Here is a 23,869-nt window from a genome sequence, read left to right as displayed (position 1 = left end):
TGCCGGAAACTACTTCCTCCCTCACCGGATTCTCAACCGGAGTTCTGATGACAGTCATCACCAATAAGTACGATTGGTAATTGTAATCATGTGATTCCTAATATAAAAAGGGGGTTGCTATCCAAAACGGGGGTCGGAGAAGTCTCTCAACGAACTACAGCGATCACCTCTCGATCAACCCAATCGAACTCGTCATCTATATCGCCGACAGAATCCGATCCGAACGCCGATCGCTGCACCTGGTTGAACGAAGAATCTCGACGAATACGAAATTGAACTCGTCCAGAGGTATGATCGCTGACCATGTAAACTCTCTCTCGGTACTACGCGAAAGAATATAATTAGTATAGCGCATCCAAAGGTCCTATATGTACTTAGTATAAATGGATGATTAAATGTTCGTTTCTCTTGCACTCTTGGTGTCGTATATTCGAGTATCGCCTATGCCTGACCGACGACCCTCTCACCTCCTTTACCGTCCTGAGAAAACGCGTCCCGTTGTTACCGGGTTAAAAAAGTTTGGCGACCCCTGCTCTACTGTATTTGTATAAAATTTTTATGGAAACACGGCTTCCCTATCATCAAATGTGACGGCACGCTACTTGTATCTACGGGATTTCTCTCGTATGACAAGGCTGTTTTATTCTGTGGGCTGTGGTAGTATATTCTAGCTCGTTGAGAAATAAAGTGGCTTTTTGCCGGATTGTCAGGCATTTGACTACTCTGTCCTCCATTTGGCATCACCTTGCACCGGACATCGATTTGTCTTCCTTTTTGGGGTGTTATGAAAATTGCGTAGAAAAATAGTTCAGTTGTCACTTCGAATGAATTGAGGAAGCCGGTTAACGCTTCCAGATGGCCCATACCACTTTGACTTAGTGGCACTTTGGCTATTTTCTTCGTTAAGAGGCCAAAAAATTTTACAAGTGTTCACAAATGTTTTTTGGACGAGGGCACGGCAAAGATGAAAGGTTTAACCAATTATCTTCGGACTTCCGCAGAATTCTCCTTTTAACTGGACGAAGTTGTATGTGTAACTGGCGAGGTGGAAGAGGTTGGCGTTATTAAAATTTGGAAGCACACTATTGCTGACCCCCTAGAAGAAGAGACGTTTTCTTTGCAAGTTTCTTCGACCGAGTGCCGACGCTCGTGTCTTTCTCAGCTGACTTGACGGTCTCATAGGCATCGCCAAATTTATTCTTCCGTTTTTATTTTTATTTTTATATGTATGTATAAAAAAAGGAAAGCACGAGGGCTACACCCAACAGTGTTGTCCTTTTTAGGCATTGGGTGATGGCCACTCTATTGAGAAATAGAATCATAGTTTGTTATGTCAGCCATATTTAGTCTAACGGCCGAGCGGTCAAGGTGGCAACCTACCGCTCTAGGGACCCGTGTTTGAATCCGGACGGGTCGATAAATCCCGAGGAAATTTTCTGGGATTAGTGCGTTCGAATATGTCGAGCCCCATCCTTCATCACCCGGCCGCCCCATTGTGGGCTTGGCCGAATCCATAATGGGCTTGTTAAAAGAGACTCTTGGGCGGAAAGAGTTAAATTAAGAAAAAAAGCGCATTACATTATATTAACTGAAATGTTCCGTTATTGTATAAAATTGTGATAAAATTCATAAATAAATAAATATTTTAAAATATGAATTCTGAATAATATACATTAAAATTGATTAAATATGGCATTTCTCTAATCGAATGCGTTAATTTATAATTACTGTAGTGCAATGTTGCCACGTCTACCGAATTTTCGGTAGATCTACCGATTTTGGGACCGATCTACCGATTGAAGCCCAAATCTACCGAAAAGTTTACGATAATTCAAGAAAGAAATTTTTATTTTCAATGTATCTAAAAATTCTCAATAAAACATTTCTCTGTGCCTTCATTTCTTATATATTGTAAGAGACTTTATTGCAAAGATTCTGTCTCGTTTTGTTGAGAATATCTTGTGTCTGCCCCATTCTTCAGCTAATGGAATAGAAAGAATATTTTCGTAAATAAATCTGTTAAACACGAAACACGGAAATAAACTGACTTGTGAGCTCTGAAACAATCACTGGCTTACTTCTTACTAAACAATTAATTGGATAAAAATTACTGTTACGATTTTTTTGTAAAAGATAATTTAATTTTAAAAATAACAAACAGAGTGTTAAAAAACATACAAACGGAAGATATTGAATAATAATTATTATTAACATCCGAAAAATAAAAGGTAATACTGTATTTTGTTAAAAAAATAAGACAAAATGTAGTACCTACTGTACTTAATTAGTAAATTATTATTTTTTTACGTAAGTGTTCTTTGTTAGTTTTTTGTTTTTTATTGTTTTATAGTGTATAATAAAATAAATGACGAAAAAGAATGTTATTGTTTATGTGCAACCTCCTTTCTGACACAAAAAGTCGATTTACCGAAAAATTACCGAAATCTACCGATGGCAAGCAAATCGGCGTGGCAACACTGCTCTAGTGTCCGTTTCGTCAAGTGCGAGTAAACCATGTTTTCTGCTTTCACGTTCACGTTTGTGTAGGGAAAACACAAAACATTAGAAAACAAATGTATTTTTCAAAACTGTACGAATTTGTTCACTTACAAATTTCAAATATATTTATATTATTTAAACAAAACATTTATATAAATACAGTAAACTAGAGAAAGTTGTGTTTTGCGTTAACTTAACTTTTGCACGTGTTTAAAGATAATGTGAAGATCATGTCTGCAGTTTATTAATCTTATACGATTTAAATCTTGTTTTTGATGATAATCCTTCAATATATTCACAATGAGTTATAACTCAGAACTAAATAAGTGCAGATTAGAAGAACTAGTAATAAAAAGTGCAGAAAGATTCCCACAAAATGAGGCTGTTGTCTTTACTGATGAACAACATTGTGTTTCACTTACTTTTAGTAAATTGCTTGAAATATCTACAGCAATTTCCAAATTACTCATAAAGAACTGTGCTTTGAATCAAGTGATTATGTGCATAAACAAGGCATCAATTTTGACCCCATCTTTTATTTTAGGGTAAATATACAAAAATATTTTTATGTTTGTAGATATTGAGAATATATTTCTTTTTAATAATGAAATAGAAATTATGGTAAAAGTGCATGTAGGTAGCCCCAATGGCATTGCTTCGGTTAGTATTTTTAGCATATTTTTAGTAGACATTTTTATTTTTATTTTATTTTGTTCAAGAACTACTGTGAATCAATAACTAGTGACGTTAAACACTCGACCTCCTGCTGGCGGCTCCCCTCCGGAAGAAGTCTGTTGGGAGCACAAACAGTTGGAAGCATCACCATTGGGGTTACCTAGGTATGCTTTAACCATTCCGTGTGACTATGCTGGCTTCGAGTAGCCTACTTGACTGTTTGTGGAGTATTTGATGTTAAATAGTTTGGTTCAAATCTAGAAGAGATTGACGCGATTGGGACTGGAAGAGTGCTGTAGAGCATATTGATAGGAACAAAAAAGTCAATAAACCATGCCCATAAGGGCGACCCTTTGCGATATATAGGCCCCCAAATGCCTATAGGTGAACTTTTTGAGACCCTCAAAAATGGGGTAACATTCAAAAGTGAAAATTTTCAGAATTAAATTTCAAAGTCTTATTTTTGAAAAATTTCTCTAAAACATCAGTTTCCAACTTATTTTAATTGCAAAATCCTTTTGATCTTGATAAAATAAATATACAAAGAACTGAATATATGATTAAATTTTCCAGGCACTAGAATTATTGGATTTTAATTATTTTATTGGGATTATAAACATATTCTGTCTCTTCTTTCTTAATTCATAAACCAAGTGATTTTGATACAGATCTATTACAAATTTCCACAGCAAACTAAGTAACCAAGCTAGTATTTGATACATTTTTTTATTATTCTCTCTCTAATATAAATGCATTTTGAATTACACTTATGTGTAATGATTTCTTGTCAGTATTATATCTAAAAATAATACAATACTTTAAAAAAATAAAGATAAATACAATTCAGGTTATTACAAAGTAAAAGCAAGATAAGTGAGCTATCTTTTTTTTAGTTTGTTTTTTTTTCTCTTTTATAAAATTTTGACATGTTTGACAATCAAGACTACTTAGCTTATTGTTTAATGTTTCACTCTGTTTATCATATTCATATTTCTATTTCACTTTTTTAAATGAACATTAAATCTGTATTCATCTCTGAAAATACAGAATCTCTTGCCTTTAGACAAAAATCTTTAAAATGCTGAGTATAAAATGTTACTTTAAGTGCATTTATTTTGCCTGTTGTCTATCATCTAATATCAAAATATATCTTCTTCAGTTTAAAAGGTTAATTTTCAGTAATTTTTTTTCCATTTATTTACATTTTATTTAAGATTTTTTTTCCAGACATAAAAAGGCATGAGAGTAACAGTTTCAAAATATTTCAGACTGCTACTGTTAAAGTACAAAATACTCTGTTCAAATTACATATAACTCTGGAATGAAAATTAATATTAAAATGTAGTAATTTAAAATACAATGATCATAATTTAAGTGTATTATTTGTTTTATTCTGTAAAATATTGTCTGAATATTTAATTTTTGTTTCAATGAATAATATGAAATATAAATTTTTAAAACAAATTACTGTCCTGTGAACACTGAGATGAAAAGTATACAGTGTATTTCATAATGATATGACCACATGATTGTTTAAAATAAGACAATAAAGAAAAAGATCAAGTGCAAATGAGGAACTTTTTTGATTACAATACAGGTAGCCCTCAGTTTACGCTGCAGTTCCGTTCCTACAAAAGCCGGCGCAAATCGAATTGGCGTAAAACGAACCCGTATTTACAGTGAGGTATAGGGTTAGGTTCTACATAAGTGAAAAATAAGCTAATAATTTTGTTTATTAGTACAATATAATACAAAATACGTTTAAATTTTTAATTTTTAAAATGTATTTTATCATAAAATAAAGTAAAATGTTTTTATTTAAAAATTTTAGTTTCGAATTTCTTACATTTTTCGGAAAAAAGTATCCATCTTTAATTGTTTACATTTTTGATTTCTTTCATTAAGAATTTCAGAATATGGCTGAATATGATGCTTCTGTTTACATTTGCACTTCGCTCCCAACATTGTCTAACTCACAAACTTCATCCGTCAAACTTTCCGTAGTTGAAAGGATATGTTAACCCGACATAGAGCTACAGACGAGCGAAGACACTGATTGGTTGACCACCGGTCGCCGTAGCGCATATATAAGGTCAGTTTGAGCAGGAAAATTCAAGGTGGCTAAGGAGAGATAAATATCGTCTGGCCGATGAAAAGTAGATTTGTCTCACTAACGATAATTTGTGATCGCCGGAAGTGCTATTGCGTCGTAAGGTGTTTTCCTCAATGAACTGATACAGGATACATTCATTGGCGCTATGGATTCGGACGCCATTTATTGGACTATTAAGTTTAATATCTTGACTCGTGGGAACCTAAATGTTTAGTATTTTAATATTAATTTAATGCAAATGTATACATACCCAATAATATTAAACAGTAAAAATAAATATATTTAATAAAAATCTTTGTTTTAACGAATGTACAATGTCACGGCTCGGTAAATACGTCAACACTGAAATGAAAATCAGTCTAGCATAGGGAAAATCGGGGAATTAACCTCGAAATGGTGAATTGTGCAGCGGCGTTATTGTGAATCGGTGTAAATTGAACCGGCGTAAACCGAGGGCTACCTGTATTTAATCATTAATTAAATGCAAATGATCAATAGAAGTTTTAAGTCCAATTATTTCAGAGATTGTGTGTTACAAAATGATATAACTATTTTATTAAAATCATAACTGGTGTCTTGATATTATGCACAGTTAACTTGTGAAATTTTTACCATCACAAGTTATGCAAATTATTCATAAAATCAACTATTTGGGCAACATTTTTACTGCAGAATTTGTAGATAACTATACATAATATGAGCTGAGAAAACCTTTAAGTGAATTTAAAAAAGACCAGATCTCAGCTTGGAAAAATTGTGGCAAATTAGTGAGATTAATTGCTAAAATATTATGTCAGTCACATGATATAGTCCTGAATTTTCTTCAATGGATGGTGACTATGGAAAAAGAAACTACAGGTGAAATAGGAAAGTTTTCTGGTAAGCAGAATAATATGGTTTTGAAAAGGCTAAAGAGTGGAAAGTTTCTCTTAAACAATAGCAAAAGATCCATTTCTTAGACACCTTGAGAAATGTGTCTAAATCTATCTTGTCCAGAGTTTCCAGAAGTGTAATGTATGTGAAGTAGAACTTCCAGTCACAAATAACAAAAAAACAAAGAAAAATGGACTTAACTGGACAAGATAGCATGTTTTGGAAAAAAGAATATAAGAGAGTGATATTTACTGATGCAAAAAATTTAATTTAGTTGATCTGAACAGATGGTGTTACTTGTGGCATAACATCTACAAAAAAAGCCACAAAAATATCTTTCAAACACATGAAATAAGATAGCCTTTTTGTTATGAAATGAAATGTATGTTTCTAAAGACTGTTGTTGTATTTTTTATCATTGAATAGATTTATCATTCAATGAATCATTGAATAGATATTTTTTACCTTTAAAAATATAAAAATTTTCAAAGTTTTTTGCTTTGTGTTTAAAATTCAAGTAAATTATGAAAACCTAATCATAACGAGTAATTATATTATTTATTATGGCATTGTCACAATGCCAGACTGCAATTTTTAATCATATTTTTAATGTATTTAATTTATAATATATATAATTATAATTTATATACTAGTGGCTTTCCCCTGTACATCATACTTTTCCTTTAATGATAGTCATGTTGGCTGTCTATCTAACTCCTTTCAGTTGGAAAATTTTTGAATTGGAATACTTGGCTTCCTGTTTGCATAGAAAGTTCACATATAGTTAATCGGGGCCTCCTGGCTCCAAGGTTTCCATATCTGGTCTTGTCTTTCATCTAACTAACTCCATTATGAATTAAGGAAAGACAGATGGATGGATGGACAACAGTGGGAATTTATAGCTCTACAATTTTTTCAAATTGCAGCTCAACAAAAATTCAAATCATAAATAAAAACCTGAGATTTTTAGCATAAATTTAGCCTTACTGCTAATGTTTTCAACCTAAATTACTCTGTTATTTTATATTTTATTATGTTTTTAAATTTCATATTTACAAAAAACAACTGACTAAAATGTTCAAAGTGAATTTCTTTAAGTTTCTTAGATATTCAAGTTTTATTATCTTTGTTTATTCTGAAAATGGTCCACTTTTTGTGAACTTGATACAAGTGTGAAAGTACTGAGACTAATTTTCTATTACAAAACAAATAATGGTCTATCAGAAATTTAAAGAAGATTTCTTCAGGGGCTGCAATTGGAGAGAAAACATTGCTATACATTTTATAGTACACATCAGACATCAAATTTTCCCATAATTCATATTAAAGTGGATTGAGGTCTAGATTTGACATGGGCCATTCCTCTGTTGTATAACCATGGCATTTCATTATCTCTGAACTATGTCTCTAGTCTTTGTGAACAGGAGCTGAATTTTGCTGGAAGATCCATGACTTATTTATCTGCAGCAATCTATCATTGGCTTTACCTAGTTGTCCAAAATTTCCTCCTTGTAAATTTTTGTAATTGGCCTCGTCTTACTTTTGTCCATCTGTATATTTCATCCTTCTTGATAAGACAAAGCCCATCAAACAGTAACCTTCTGAACATAAGATGGATATGACATCTTTTCTTCTCCAGAGAAATGCCTGCAGACTTTTTAGCTAAAAAACTATTATTTTGTTAGATGATATATTGCATAACACTGAAGTTCTCATAGGAAAGGACCATTTTTGGAAGTTTTGATTTTATGTACTTAGCTGTATACATTTCTGATTTCTAGCTTATTTTAGAGCTTCAGTAAGATAATGCCTGTAGTCCATTCAATAAGCCTTGAGTCCCAATTCTTCACATTGATTCTGTGAAGGTTGGATATACTTGTCATCAACAGTCTAGCCATGACTTTTTGATTCCCCAGAGGATTTCTTCAAATTTAAGCTGCCATTTGATAAATTCTGCCATAGACCCTTCTGTTAGTGATTGGTAGATTGATAGTGGGATCTATAACAGTAATATGTTAAGCTGTCACTTAGAAATAGGAATCATTTTTGAATAATTCTGAATAACACATTTGATCACAATGCTTAAACAGTATTTTGCAGAAAATTACACACCTTTAAAACCTTAAAATTCAAGTAAATAAGTTTAATAGATAAATGTTTTTGATCTATTATTAAGATTGTCTTCAGGTCCTTTAATGTTCCAATTTTGGAATGTAAAAACAAACTGTGACCTATTACAAATTCCAGCAATGAGTTGCTTAACTTTCTTGGCAACATTTAAAACTGCATGTGTGGCACCAGCTGTTATGATATTTTATTATTAAAAACTTTTTATATTTTTAATTATTATAAAATGGCAAAAAGCTTAATTTTGAAGGTAGAGATGGGTTTTATAAAAAAATTGTGAATGCTAATAATGAGTAAAATTGTCATTAAGTCTGATCCTACTGGAGATACACACAACTTCCCTTTATCTTTTTACCCCTCACTTTTAATTATCAAAATTTAATAGCATCAATCCTCCTAATAAACAAACCTCCCTGTCAAATTTCAGAAATTTTCAACAAAAAGCACAGGAGCTTCAAAGTAGGTGAACAAAATTGTGTCACACAGACACATGCACACACCCACACCGACATCCTTACTTACAGAAAAACCCTTAAAGTTTTTTGCATTTCTCGACATTTAAATGTTTCCTGAGTCCAAAAATGTAAAAATTGTTCTGCCAGATTGCCATAATTTTCATCTGTTATATATGTGGTACGATCCAAAAGTTCGGGGACTACAGTAATAATGTATGACAACAAAAGCATGTATTTGAAGTTACAGCATATGAAATTGATTCTATCAAACCTTTCTTATGTGTTCAGGTTGGTTTCGCCCATGTCACGTGATTAAACCACGAGTGCTGTTGTTTTCTTTCGGTGATAGTTACCTTTGTTTTGCAACATAATAAAAATGGAGTTTCAAGAACAGCACTGCAGCATTCTTGAAACTCCATTTTGTCAGTGTTTAGGTAAAACACCTATGGAGACTCACAAAATAAACCATATCCAGTTCATAAGCTAGCAGAAAAATTCTTTCTACGAACGTTTTCGTCTATATGTAATAGACATCCTCAGGTATTGACGGTATCGAACTAATGGCTAGTCGAATAGAATTACGTCGTTAAACGGAACTTTCAAAAACGTTCTATTCGACTAGCCGTTAGTTCGATACCGTCAATACCTGAGGATGTCTATTACATATAGACGAAAACGTTCGTAGAAAGAATTTTTCTGCTAGCTTATGAACTGGATATGGTTTATTTCGTGAGTTGGATATAATTAAAATTAAATAATCAGTTTTTTGAAATACAACACCTATGGAGACTTTAAAATTGCTAAGAAAGGTGTACGGTGATTTTACCATGGCAAAATAAAAGGTGTACAAATGGCATCGTCGTTTTAAAGAGGGCCAAGAATCCATCACAGATGATGAATGCTCTGGCTGACCTTCGACTTCACGGAATGAGGAAAATGTTGAGTTGGTCTCTCAATGTGTTCGCAAAGATCGTCACCTTGAAAAAATCGCTGCAGCTACTCACTTATCAAAGACTAGTTGCCAGCATATTTTAACGGAAGATCTTAACATGCACCAAGCAAAGGAAAAGTCATGATGGAGGTGTTTTTTGATTCTCAAGGAATTGTTCATTCAGAATTTATTCCCAAAGGCTGAACAGTAAACAAGTTTTATGTCGTTTGAGAGAATCTATTTGTCATAAATGGCCACAGATCTGGCAAAGTGGAGACTGGTACCTTCTGCATGACAACACACCTGCACATCAGTCCCAAATGGTCACACAGTTTCTTGCCAAAACTCAAATTAATGTGCTTCCACACCCCGCCTATTCACCGGACTTAGCCCTGTGTGATTTTTATTTGTTTCCATCAATGAAAAAGCATTTGCAGGGATGCCGTTTTGTGTCATCAGATGAGGTGAGAGCAGCATCGCAGGAGGCCTTACGGGAAGTTTCAAAAAATGGCTTCCAGCAGTGCTTCCAGAAGTTATATGAGCGCTGGCAAAAGTGTATCATTGCCCAAGGTGATTACTTTAAAGGTGGTTATGCGTTGGCAATATAAACTTTTTAAGGTAAGGAATTTTAAGCCAAGTCCCCGAACTTTTGGGTCGTACTACGTATAACAGCTAGGAAAGTGAAAATGAAGAGGAAAAATTTTAAAATATACAATTGTCTCAATATTTTACAACTAACATATTCATTTAGTGTATAAGAGAATTATTTTAACATCAATATTTAACAACAGACTGTTTAGCAATAATGTTATGTAAAGGTTGAGTGCAGATAATGACATGTTACAAAATGGAAAGAATTTTCACAGATAATTACAAATAAACTTTTTTTGTAGTGCAATGCATTTAAAAAATTTTTTATCCTATAAAATTATATTGTACACAAATGCTTTTGTTAAGTAATGGTTGTTGAGTACTGATATCACTTTACATCATAGTTGATAATATGTCATCATAATTCTAATTACAATCATAATCATAAAATTATTCTCTTCTACATTAAATAAATACTTTGGATGAGAGTAAAATCTGTAGCAACATTAATAAGAATTTTGTTTGTTGGGTGTTATGGATTTTGAATTTGTTAAAGAATTTTGAAATGTACTGGAACCTTGAAATTTTGAATGTTCTTAATTTCAAAGTTCAAAGGTTCTAATTTGTTTAAAGTTTGCAAAGTTCTGAAACTTAAAAATTCTGGTGTTTTTAAAAAGAAAAAATTATTCTAAAGTTCTAATTCTTAATCCCTAAAGATGGAATGAAGAAGTCTGAAAATGCTTATATGTTTATGTTTTATATAATGTATTACAATAAAGCAGTTTTTTATTCAGTTTAAAAAATATAATTTGAAATAATAGTAAGTTATTAATGTTATAATAAATATACACTCTTCAAAAGTGAAATTGCAACACCATGAAGGAATTCACATAGCCACATGCAAATTGCAGGACCAGTAGAGGTGACAGATATATGTAAATGATTAAGTTTGCATACCCAGTTTCAGTCTATAAAGACCAGCAGCTGGCTCGAGCCATAAATGCTATCAGTGTTGGTTTGTGGCAGTTGAACTTTTGAAGAAGTGAGAAAATGCCTTAGAGACAACAACAAGCTGAATACCACCAGTTAACAGCTGGAGAACAAGACTCAGTTTGTTGATATGTATAGTTGCCACGTGTGTTTGGCACAATGCGAGTACCATTTAGTAATCTATGACATAATGGATGCAGGAACATATATAAACATGCTGAAGAGGGAGTGGATTGCACTGGTGCATGACTGCACAGACTGGCAGATGTGCAAAACAGCCCATTGGGACCCATTAGCAATGGCACATGACATCCAAAGCCACCTGCTGCCATCAATGGGTGAATCTGTGTTCATCAACAGGTTGCATGAAGTTGGGCTGCATGCACAGCAACCAGCAATGGGCTTGCCATTAATCACCTGACACATCTGCACACCTGGCACGATGGTGTTGTCATTGCAACTGGACCACTGAATGGCATTGGTATTGTTTACGGATGAATCCCACTTCTGTCCGTGGATGAATGATGGCTGTGGACAGGTGTGACAGTATTCCAGGGAATGTTATGTGCCAGCTGTTTTCACAACGTATCACACTGGCCCAACGCTGTGAGCATTATGTTTTGGGGAGGCGTCATGTTCAACTAGTGGACAACCTTGGTGCACATTTATGATACTCTGACAGTGAACCTATACATCATGCAAATTGTGGGTCTGTGGTTTGGCCATTGGTGCAGGTCACATCTGACACTGTTCCAGCAAGACAATTCCCAACTACATGTTGCACATTGAACTCTTACCAGTATGAATGAAATTTACACCTTTCCTGGCTGGCAGCCTTGCCAGATCTCTTTCCCATCACAAATCTGTGGGATCTTGTCCAATATGAGATGCACCAGAGACCATTGCCATATATTGTAGATGACATGAATGCCACAGTGGATGCAGCTTGGCAAGGGATACTTCAGGCAACTATTAATCACCTCATTGATAATATGCCTCACTGTATACTGGCCTGTATACCTGTTTATTCAGTAACAGTAATACCTGAATTTACAGGTTTGTGTTGCATGTCTTTGTTTGTTCTTTTAATTATTTGCATATGTCTGTCACCTCTACTGATTTTGCAATGTGCATATGGCTAAACTCATTCCTTTGTGATGTGATTTCACTTTTGAGGAGTCTACATTAGTGAGGCAAAAAAAAATTTTGTAATGATTACATTCTGTTATTTGTTTTAGAATTTTCTAATTAATACAAGCTTTCAAATTTTTTTTCCTCAGAATTTTACAAGCAAATGCATATTTTTACTTCATTGATTTAAGAAATCCACTGGAATTTGTTAAAAATTCAAAAAAATACATTTTTCTTAAATTCTGTTTAATTGAAGCTGATGTTTTTGAAGTAAGTATTTTCATTTTTCAAGAAAACTATTATTTATATAGTTTATCATAATGTTAGTCATTTAAGAACTATTATAATTTCAGGTGGATAACCCACAATAGCATATATCTTGTAGAAAATTGCAAGAATAAAAATAAAATTTTTGTATAACTAACCTCATGATATATCCTGTATTTCTGGGGCAGCCTTTGAAAGCAAAATAATTACTGGTATCAGTTTAATAGTTACCATCTCAAGCATTAGAATATTGCTTTTTCTGTTTCATTTCTGTTAACAAATTATTGTAGACATATAGAATAATTGGGTTTGGTTATTTATGTAACAGAGGTCACCAAACTTTTTCACGGTGGGCCAGATAACCGAGAGAATGACGAGTGCTGGCTGTATAACAATTTTGTTCAATATAGCATATTGAATACACAAAAAATAAAGACAATTAACATATTTATTTACCAATACACAAACTTGATGGCTGCAGCAAGCTGGTAATTGCTTTCCTTAGAAACTTCATTGCAGATACTTATACAAAAAGCGCTCTGATATCCAAAGTCGCAAAAAGCTGCCAAATTTTTTATTTCACTGATTTATCTAAAAGTTATATTACTGTCAGATGCAAAAATCAGATTGGACCAATTTTGGCATTTTTACTTCCACTTATTTAAATTTTTTTACATAGTAAGTTTATCTACTATCTATGATATTTCCATACATTAAATCTGACTTACAGAACCTGTAACCAATGCGTATCCTATGATATTTCCATATAAATAATTACATTTTAGCTTCTTTGTGGCACAGTACATCAATGGACTGGTCGAACTGCCGCAGGCCGTAGTTTGGTAACTCCTGTTTTATAATTATCATATTAATTTCTGGATTATTTGAACAATAGTTTGGCTAACTATTAAAAATTAATATAAAATAATTTTTATAAAAATAGGTAGGTAGAGTGCTGGTCTAGTACATTTTGATGCAACTGTTTTGGTGCAAGAAAAACTTTCTCCATTAATTCACCATTACCATTTGACATTAATGTTACTTCATGTCAATATAATACCTCTTTTACACTGTAATTTTTAAGCTGGCTTAATAATTATGCAGGATTAAAGTTGAATTACTGCTAACAGGGTTAACTACTCATTCACATTGAGAAATAAGTGGCTTATTTCACATTGTCTTCTAGCAATTATACATTATGTTACATCTATATATATTAAAATGAATGTATGTGTGTGTGTGTGTGTGTCTGTCTGTCCTTCATGCATTACCACACCGTTTATCTGATTGCCGTGAAACTTTGGGAAGTTGTTTAATATACTCCAGCGAAGGTTTGTGGCATAGTACAATTGCCATAAAACTTTGGAAAGTTTTTTAATACACTCCCGCGAAGTACATTTATCCTACAATAGATGGCGCACGTTTACACGAGCATTTGAGCACAGTGTGTTTGATCAATTTCAAATTGTGAAGACCATTTCTCCTTCAAAAAATATTTCTATATATGCATTTGTGAACTGTTATTTACGATATTCGTAATAATGTTTGTTTAATCACTTTATTTCAACTTTTTTTTGCTAATTACGTATTCGCTCGAACTTTGTTAAAACTTTAACTGTATACCGAACAACAACCGAAGTTGTAGAAGGAAATTCGCCTATTTTACCGATCTAGGGATCCCCTTTTCCAAATTTTAATATCATCTAATAATTTAAAAAGACAAATTACAATAAAACGGTTTATTATCCAACTATCAGAAATTTCACAACATGCCAAGGAAGAGAGGAAGGAGCAATTAAATAATTAAAATTATAAAGGATTTAAAAATATATATAAAAATGGGGAATATCGCACTTCTGACAATCGCAGCGAGTGTGTGGGCTAAATTTGGAGAATCCGTGCTTCTCGCATGGACAACTGTATGTGGCCGGCTCACGCGTCGAAAAACCTTCTGATTTATTCGTGTACGCACCAGACGGAAAAACAAAAAATATCGTGTATCCACAAACACTCCAATAAATAAATAGAATTGAAACGACACTTTGAAATGTTTTCCCGATGAAAATGAATAATAATAATAAGTTTCAATAAAAATAATAAAATGTAAATTGAATTTTATCATAACGAGTTTGCTTGAATTTCCTTTCTTCTGAGATCGCAGCAATGCGCGACGGGTAAGCTAGTTTTAAATAAAATTAAAATATTATTTATTTTCAATAAACCATTGCAAACTAATTTATTTTGCATAATTTCAGATTAAAATATCAATTTTAAATAATTATGTCAGATAGATATTTTATTCAGTATTTATTATTATTAAAACAAGTAAAACGACAAAACTGTATTTGGGACAAGACTATGTCTCAGAGACTCACTACTAAGTGGAATCACTTTGATGCTGAAGGCGGGCTTCGTTCTCATTCTCCAATCTTCTTTGGTATCACTGCTTTTGGGCACAATCGTTCAAACTTTGCCAACCATGATGAAATTAACCTATCCAGTTTCGAAATTTCTCTCCATTGCATGTAGGCCCGGGTTGAATTTTTCTCGATGCATAACGAAAATTTCCTGTTTTTGAAAAAAAATAATCATGGCTATTGTATCGTCTGAAATTATTTTTTTATTTTGCACTAACAATATACAGTTTAACCTGATTATAACATTATCGAATGTAATGACAACCCTAATATAACATCAAATTTTTATCGGTCCCACGATTTTACTATACAGAACTAGATAATGTTAAAAAAAACCCACTTGTAATGAAACCCTGTTTTAATGTCATATTTGAAGCACTCCCAAATTTACAAAATTAGATTACAAATTTTATTTAACATAGTAGAAACTACGTGTTTGGTCCTAAGTTCAGAGTTCACTTCTTAGAATGACTGTGGGTGGTACTCTCCTCTGTCTGACTTTGGTGGGGTGAGGTGCCTGTTTTGCCTGTTTGTAGAAGAGGGTTGCCATTTTGTATTTTATTTTGACTCTGTTCTCAGTCCCCTGACTACCTACAAGTCTGGATTTTTTTATGTGCAAATGATTTGGGCACCTAATACTCTGTGCCAAATATCAACTCTTGACATGTACTCCTTCGTACCTCTATGCTGGTAACATAAAACGGCAGTACAATTTTATAAACAAGAGATAGTCTTGTCAATTATCTATTGTTGTTGGCAATATGACATTAATTTTGTTATTTCAACTATGAAAACAATGGATGTTCCGAAATGTATGCTTCTGTTAACAAAAACTCTTTCTAACCTGTTACCAGTGCATTCTCCTTCTATAAAATCATAACCAACAAAAATAGCTCTATACTAATGTTTTTGAACCCCAATGATGGTTCTTCTTCAGGTATTTTTGAATCTCTGATGGAAATGCAACTTGTAAAACATCAGATTCGAAAATGTGTGTTCGAATGCACGCTTCCCGTTTACGTCTGTTTGTCATGCGCAGTTGATTTCAATATGGCTATCATAAATTACTGTTCATAAGCACCTGCCAAGCTACTGATAGCATAATCTTTTTATGGTTAATGCATTGATTATCCCTAAGGCTAGCTAAGTATATGCTGGCAGCCTCTAACCACTTTATATGGTGTATGTGCCATGCGATATGGATAATTTTGGCTTTCTTAAATTCGGGGTCTATATTTGGATCAGATGCATAAATTGCCAGAGCCGTTGTGTTCCTTTGCTTCTGAATATCCACAGTGTGTTCTTTCAGTCTAATCTCTAAGGATCGTTTGGTGGAGCCCATATAGACAAGGTTTCTATCACATCTGCGATCCATAATCGGTATGCTGTAGACCCCTGACAGCTTATCTTTATCTGGTTGATCTTTTCCATTGAATAGGATGTTAAATATCGAAGTGCATCTTCAGTAGGCAATACATATGCGGTTCTTTTTAGCTATCTCGCCATACAGCTTTCTAATTTATAGATTTCAAGTGACTGGAATGATCTTATCCATATCCTATCATTCCTCCCTTTCTGGTAGGTCTTGAGCTGGGTTTTGGTATCCATGTATTAACTTGCGTATGAGCTTGCCGTATCCGTGCTCAGAGGCTATTCAATGCTTCTGTTGTTCAAAGTATTTAAATTAAAGCAGCATATACTTATCTATAAAGAAAAATGTTGCACATTTGGATATCTTCTGCCTTTTTTTTTTTAATTTGTTGCAGACCTTGGGGAAAGCTTGAAGTGTCTTAAGCTTGTTTGAGAAAGAAATTTGAGCTAGTTGTTGATAGTTAACTGTTAACTGGTTTAATATTAAGTCAGTTTTGTTTACATTGCATACCTTGAGTTGACTTAGTTAAGCTGGCTTGAAAATTAGTGTGAAAAAGGTATTATTGTAAAAGCAATGTTTAATGAGTCATTCTTCCACATTAAAGGATATACTATTTATTAATGATTATCTGACACATTTTGTAAACTAAAATTTTTAATTATATATAATACACAACTTCATTTATTTGTATCACCAAACAATCTACCAATTTATCCATTAATCTATTTTAAGGCTCATAAATAATTAAATACAAATTAATTTGCCTAGAGGTAGGTGGTTATTCTGACATTTTATGGTAATTTTAATTTAGAGTATTCTGGAAGAAAAGAATTGGCATGAAGCGGGACTAGCAACCTCTGCTTACTGTGCAAATGCATTGCTAGTAACACTACCAAGTCTTCCATTTGGTTTTTGCTTCCAGAAGTTTTAATTAATTAATTAATTATAGATATAACCATACTGGTCACTAGCCATAAAATTGTTAATTAGAAAAAATACAACTAATTAAAAATAATTAGTTATATTTTTTTAATTGAGATTTTATCTTTTTAAAATCACTAAAGTATTAAGGTTTAAAATAAGATATTTTATTATATAAAAAGAATGTATCTTTATTATATCATAAATAAATTTATTATTTATGTATAATATACAGGATAAATTATTTTTAAGACTGTATATAATAATTACATTTTATTATATAGAAATAATTTACCCATTTTATATAATAATAATTTATCCTACATTTGTTAATATGCAACCATAAAACTATGACTTTTGTAAGAAGGAGAAAGTAATTATTTTTAATAAAAATAAATTCATTAATAAATAATGTAATCTGTCACAAAAATATAAATTTATTAAATTTATTTTTTAATAAATTTTTCCAATTTTATATTAATAAAGAGGAAGAAATTGAATTGAAAATTAACTGTTTTGTTACTCAATCAAAACCAAAAAATGATATATAGTACTATTTAAATTACAATAATTTATAATTTTTTGCACTTTGTTTTTATTTTTAGACTAGTTCATTAACACTCTTCCTTAAATGGTGGGTTTGAAGTGTAATTGTGAGAGGAAAACAAAGTTTATCAATGGTTGATTATTTGAGTTCTTTCAAATTTATAATTTCACTTAACTAACATTATTTTTAAAGCCACAAAATGTTTTAAAACTTAAATATACTGATTGATACTATAATGTGGATTCAGTCTGACCCACTTTGTTTCATTTTGTGATGACTTGTAACACACAACTGTCACAATAACATTGACATTAAGAAACATTTATGTCAAAACAACAATCATGAATTAATGGAGATAGTTTTTCTTGCATCAAAATGTACAATTCTATTAGACTGTTATGTTATACTAACATTAACTAATAAATACAATAATTTTTGAATTAAATTTAATTCAAAATAATAATTAATGAAATCAAAACTAAAGATGACATTACTTTTTGCTTTATTTGTTAAACTCTGTAATGTAAAAACTCTGTTTTACATTAATTAAACTAACATTTGTATAAAATTTAAAATTTACTGTAAATAACTTTCAATCTGACCACATGCTAGTAAAGACATCACTACTGTACTCACTGGCTGCCCCAATAATTCAATTGTTTATGTTTATGAACTGTCCCAGTTATGTATGTTAAGTGTAAAAATAAATAAATATAATATAATTTTTTATTTTATGACTAATTTTTTTTGTCTAATAATAATAATAAAATAAATGTGGAAAAACTTAAACAGAATATAATTTTATTATTGATACTAAAATTATTTTCAGTTTAATATTGTTAAAAATGTTATAACCTTATAATTTTAAGCAAGATTTCATTACCAGTTTTGCTTGTTTTAATATTTCAATTTTAGTACATCATCAATGATTTTAATATTTGTTTGAACTGTTAATGGTCTTTTGTTTTAGTTAGTGATTGGAATTTAAAATCAGCATATAACACGCATTCCCTCTCAAATTATCTTTCAAACACAGATAACTTTTGGTTATTTGTTGAAAAATTATCGTATTAAATTTTACACCCTGAAGAAGTGATTTGATTTTGTTTAAATTACCATATTTACTCGCATATAAGACAAAGTTTCTATTCATTTTTCACTGCTTCAAAAACCTAAGTCGTCCTATATGCATGAATGAAGGATACTTTGCATTTTTGCAATAATTTTTATGAACCACATATTCACATTTTTTACTGGATGCTCAAAAGTATTTTATCTGGGTCATTTTAATAGTTCTTGTGTAATGTCAGGAGTAACGATAAATAGCAATAGGAAAAGCAAAGCTTTTGAATTGAATTCAAAATTGAAATTCCAAAATCACACAAAAACCTGATATACGTTTTAATCCATTCTCACATGAAAACAGATGATTATTCAGAAATAAGAATTTGGAGAAACTCATAAGTGTAATTGATGGAGAGTGGATTCGATTGTTAAGAATTGGCAAAAAAGTTCCTGATTGTCCAGCTTTACATGAACAAATTATGTTGTCAATTTTAGATTTTTCCTTAAAGTTTAAAATGCCAGTAATTTTTGTGGACAATGTATGCATTTACATACATTTACATACATTTGATATTTTATTTGTGATTACATGAAATAAAATTAGTATTGTATTAATAAATCTAATTTTCTTTATTTTGATCTTTAAAGTCACACCTTATATATTTGAGATCATCTTATATGAGAGTAAATACAGTATCTTCATAAAAATAATTGCTATTATTATTTTTTTTTCTGCTTACATATTTTACAGCATAGAATATTTTGGAAAAAAAAATTAAGGCCTAGTGTATGTAAACTATTCTGTGCCTTTGATAGTTGGCCCCAATTTTTCTTACTATACAGTAATACCCAGAGTTACTTAAGTAATGTGGACTGTAGACTTTTACTAAACTCAAATTTTATGTAAGTCGAATTTGTAAATTGCTTAAGTTAACAACATAATTAATAACTCAGTAGTGTATTTATTATGTGTACTGTACATATATTATTTATTATTTTTTTAGAAATACAAAGTACATATATAAAAGAAACAAAGAAAGAAACAAAAATAATCTGAAATATTATTTTTTCCCAGCTATTGTTGTTATCGTCTTCCTGTCTTCATACATGTGAATTATTTTTAATTTTTCTTCTAAAGTAATTGCAGAGCTTTGTTTTTTTGGTTTATTACCAATGAATTCGGTTTGTCATTTTGATTGCATTTTAATGGTACAGTAATGTAAATAAACAACAGACACTATGTAAGTGTAGCTGTGGTAAATAGGTTGTGTATTAAACAAACAACTCAAGACAAACTACTCTAATGATATGAAACAATACATATAGAAAAACAAGCAATGAAGATATGATTGGTTTTGCTGCTTGACCTTCATTGAGTACTGTAGAAGAATCTTGTTTATGAGAAAGAGTGCCTGGTATGCTTGTGTACGTGCTTACAATTTGACTGAAAAGTAAAGGATTAGCAAAGCAATAAAGTAACAAATTGGTACAGTGCAAAAGAAAGAAAGAAGAGTGAGAGAGAATGAATGCACGAATGTTTGAAATAGACTAATTCTTTGTAAAATTACATGTTACTCTACTCAGATTTTTTTCCAGTTTTTGAGATTTACATTTTATGTAACTGTGAATTTATATAAGTCACGTGTTATGTAACTTGGAGTATTACTGTATTATGGTTTTAAAAAAGTAGTAATAATAATAATATATTTAATTAAACAATAAAATTAACAATACAAAAATATTATTTTAGAGTTGGGCTAGGTAGGGGCTAGCCATAGCCTACTAAAGGCCATTTACAGAATTCATTGATCTGTGGGAGATCACAGACCATCTTATATGTGAAGACCAATGAATTCATTGGTCTTCACATATAAGATGCTAGGTGATTTTTTTTATTTTACAAAAGTTGTGTCTAATATACCATAAAGTATGGTAACTACAGAATGTTTTATATCACCAATAAATATAGTAACTAATTTTATTCTGATTTTATCATATACCCAGGGTGGCCAAGCTCCTTGATAGTCCGAGCCATTTTTCAAAATTTGAAATTTTTTGCGAGCTGCAATTAAATATGTATTAAAAAGGTATGCAAAAATTTCCAGATTACAAATTATATCCATAGCAAGAGTGATACAAATTGTTTCCTCCAGAGCACAATGTCAACTGTCCATTGCAATGACAGTTTACAAATTCAAAATCGGTCTGGAGTCGGATGATTACGCCACTGTTTATGTTCGTTCGCGCAGTTTTCGATGAATCATATCATTCTTAACTTGGACGGAAATGAAATTTGTTACAACGTTGCACTTAGTCTTTCATATTTGTTGTTAGTAATTTAAAAGACATTTTGAAACACATACGGAATGATAGTAATTTTTTAAAATATAATAACACAAAAATGAAAAGGGAACTCGGATACATTTATCGAGAGCCACAAATAATCCTTCAAAGAGCCGCATGTGGCTCGCGAGCCGCAGGTTGGCCACCCCTGTCATATACTTTGTACTTCTAAAATAAAATAAAAAATGGCACACTTAAACTGGAACTTTATAATCAATTAACACCTAAATGCAACTTCCAGCACATAATAAACAAAGAAATTTTAATGTTCAAATGTTTTCGGCCATCTTTTAGAGATCCTCATCAGGAATGTATGCACAAAAAAGCACAAAAACAGTTCAATCCTTTAAAAATTTCTAACTTTCGAACCTCACTGCATTTTAATTTTTAAACATTTAAACAATCCTTAGGTGTCAGTTAGTTGACTTTTGAAATACTTTAATATTCTCTTCTTAAATGATCATGTTTTGTATTTTAATAGATTTTTAAAAATATTTTAGTGAATTTATTTCTGCTTCTTACAATTTATATCATTATTGATAATATTCTAAAAATAACATAATTAAAAATGTTTCAATATTTAATTCAAAATTTGAATATTGTAATTCAGTTTATATATATAATGTTTGAATATTCCATTATATGATATCCTGATGATGGCTGCAGAGATAATGTTTGGTTGAATAAATAAATTTGTTAGTTTAAGGATGTTTATTTTGTTAAGATAGTTTAGAGATTCAATAAATAAATAATTAATTACCTAAAACCAGCAATAATTCTCTTCAAAACGAACATTTTCTTCCATTTTTAATGGTCACCATCAGGTTTCCATACATTGCAATGCTTGTAAGAGAATGCCCATTCCAAAAATTTAAAAATTGTACGTCTTGAAGATATGCGCATGCTCAAGAACCAGCAATTACCTAAAACCAGTAATAATTCTTTTCTTTGAAGAGAATTATTGCTGGCTTTAGGTAATTACTTATTTATTTATTGAATTCTACACCAGTAATATCCTGGTGATTGGTTTAGAGATTGTAACTGATTTACAGTTTTTTATTTCAGATTTTAAGAAGACAGAAAAAGTTGAATTTAATTGTAGTAGATGAATTATTTTCTGAATTTAATAAAATTATTTTACTGAAATTATCTACAAATGATGAAAACAAAAATGATACTTTACTAAGCAAAAATAGTAGTGATTTAACTGATAAAGCATTGGCATATATGATACAAACATCTGGAACAACTGGTCAACCAAAAGTGGTATTTGTACCTCATAGATGCATTGTTCCTAATGTTTTACATTTAAGGTAAAAATTTATTTATTTTTTATAATTTTAGCAAGTCAGTCAATAAAATTATTGATTTTAATATTGAGTTTACTTGGCATTTGAAGAGCAGATTGAGAAAAGATTTAAAGAGAAAAATAAAAGGATTTTAATACTAGAAAAACTATTTATCAATTATTTTCAAGAATAATATTCATCAAACAATTCGTATCTTGCTATTATAAACTTTTATTTCACAATATCACCAACATACAGCCAGTCATAAGTATAGTTTGGTTTCTCTTAATTAGTATAGTATCTATTAATAATTTCCATCTTGTATTTTTAACATTTTATAAATAATTATGATGTGTAAAACTTCTTTAATTTTTCTCATACACAAGTTCCATACTTGCAAAACTTTCTATTTTCACATATGGATAGTTCTACAAGATATGGTAGAAGAGTAATGAGACACTGCACATAATACATGAAGTGGCAATATTGTAGCCACATTTTTATGCCATCAGAAAAATAGCACTTCTACTTCTAATTCATTAGTGGTAAAATGTTTCATTCTAGAATACTTTACTCCAGTATATAAGTGCTCCATTACTGAAATTAAACAATGTCATTTCAGAGCACAATATTTAGCTTTTAACTACAGCAGTCTGGTATTCTAGTGAGCTCATTGTTGTCAGCCTTTATAACAAAACTTATTATGAGGCAATTAGAATATATGTTTCATAGATCTTTTGCAATCTCATACCTTGTTTTTTGATATATAATAGACATTTGAATGTTATTTTAATGGGGTAACAATGTAGTAAAGTGACTTGGGTATTTTCTTCAATCATATTAATACAGTGGAACCTAGTTAATTCAAACCAGGATAACTCAAAGTTGCATTTACTTGAAGTCATTTTTTTTCCCAGTTATTCCCAAACATGTTAAATCAAACTGGTTAACTCAAATTCCTTGAAACTTTTTAACATAAAGTCCAATTTTTTCCCCAACCAATTCAGGTTAATTAGGTACCACTGTAGTATGTTTCCATGTATTCAGTTCTCACTAGAGAGAGAAAATGTCACAGCAGTTGTTCAAAATGAGATATTTTGTATTTAAAACATAAATAACAACTGAATTTGTTAATGATTCATATTCATAATTGAAACAATCATTGACCATAGGGAAATTTACAATTCATATTCTTGGGACTTTACAATTCATATTCATAAGACACACAACAAAATATGATTAATTGATTTTTTGGTCGTTCTA

The 23,869-nt window shown here is 31.2% G+C and overlaps 1 protein-coding gene across 1 annotated transcript in view; it reads left to right on the top strand.

Annotated features, from left to right (window-relative positions):
• Positions 1-2,495: 2,495 nt before the first annotated feature.
• The window catches only part of LOC111633397 (acyl-CoA synthetase family member 4-like), a 39,347-nt gene continuing 17,973 nt past the window's right edge, over positions 2,496-23,869 (top strand). The window contains exons 1-3 of the mRNA XM_023377965.1: positions 2,496-3,044; positions 12,535-12,655; positions 22,383-22,630. Of these exons, the coding sequence (XP_023233733.1) occupies positions 2,800-3,044; positions 12,535-12,655; positions 22,383-22,630 (614 nt within the window). The 5' untranslated portion in view covers positions 2,496-2,799. The remainder of the gene's footprint in view (positions 3,045-12,534; positions 12,656-22,382; positions 22,631-23,869) is intronic.

Source organism: Centruroides sculpturatus, unplaced genomic scaffold (assembly GCF_000671375.1).
Source record: "Centruroides sculpturatus isolate CEXI.00-Female unplaced genomic scaffold, Cexi_2.0 scaffold673, whole genome shotgun sequence".
NCBI lineage: Eukaryota > Metazoa > Arthropoda > Arachnida > Scorpiones > Buthidae > Centruroides > Centruroides sculpturatus.
The sequence above is the reverse complement of the archived record's forward strand: the minus strand, read 5'-3'. Positions and strand labels throughout refer to the sequence as shown.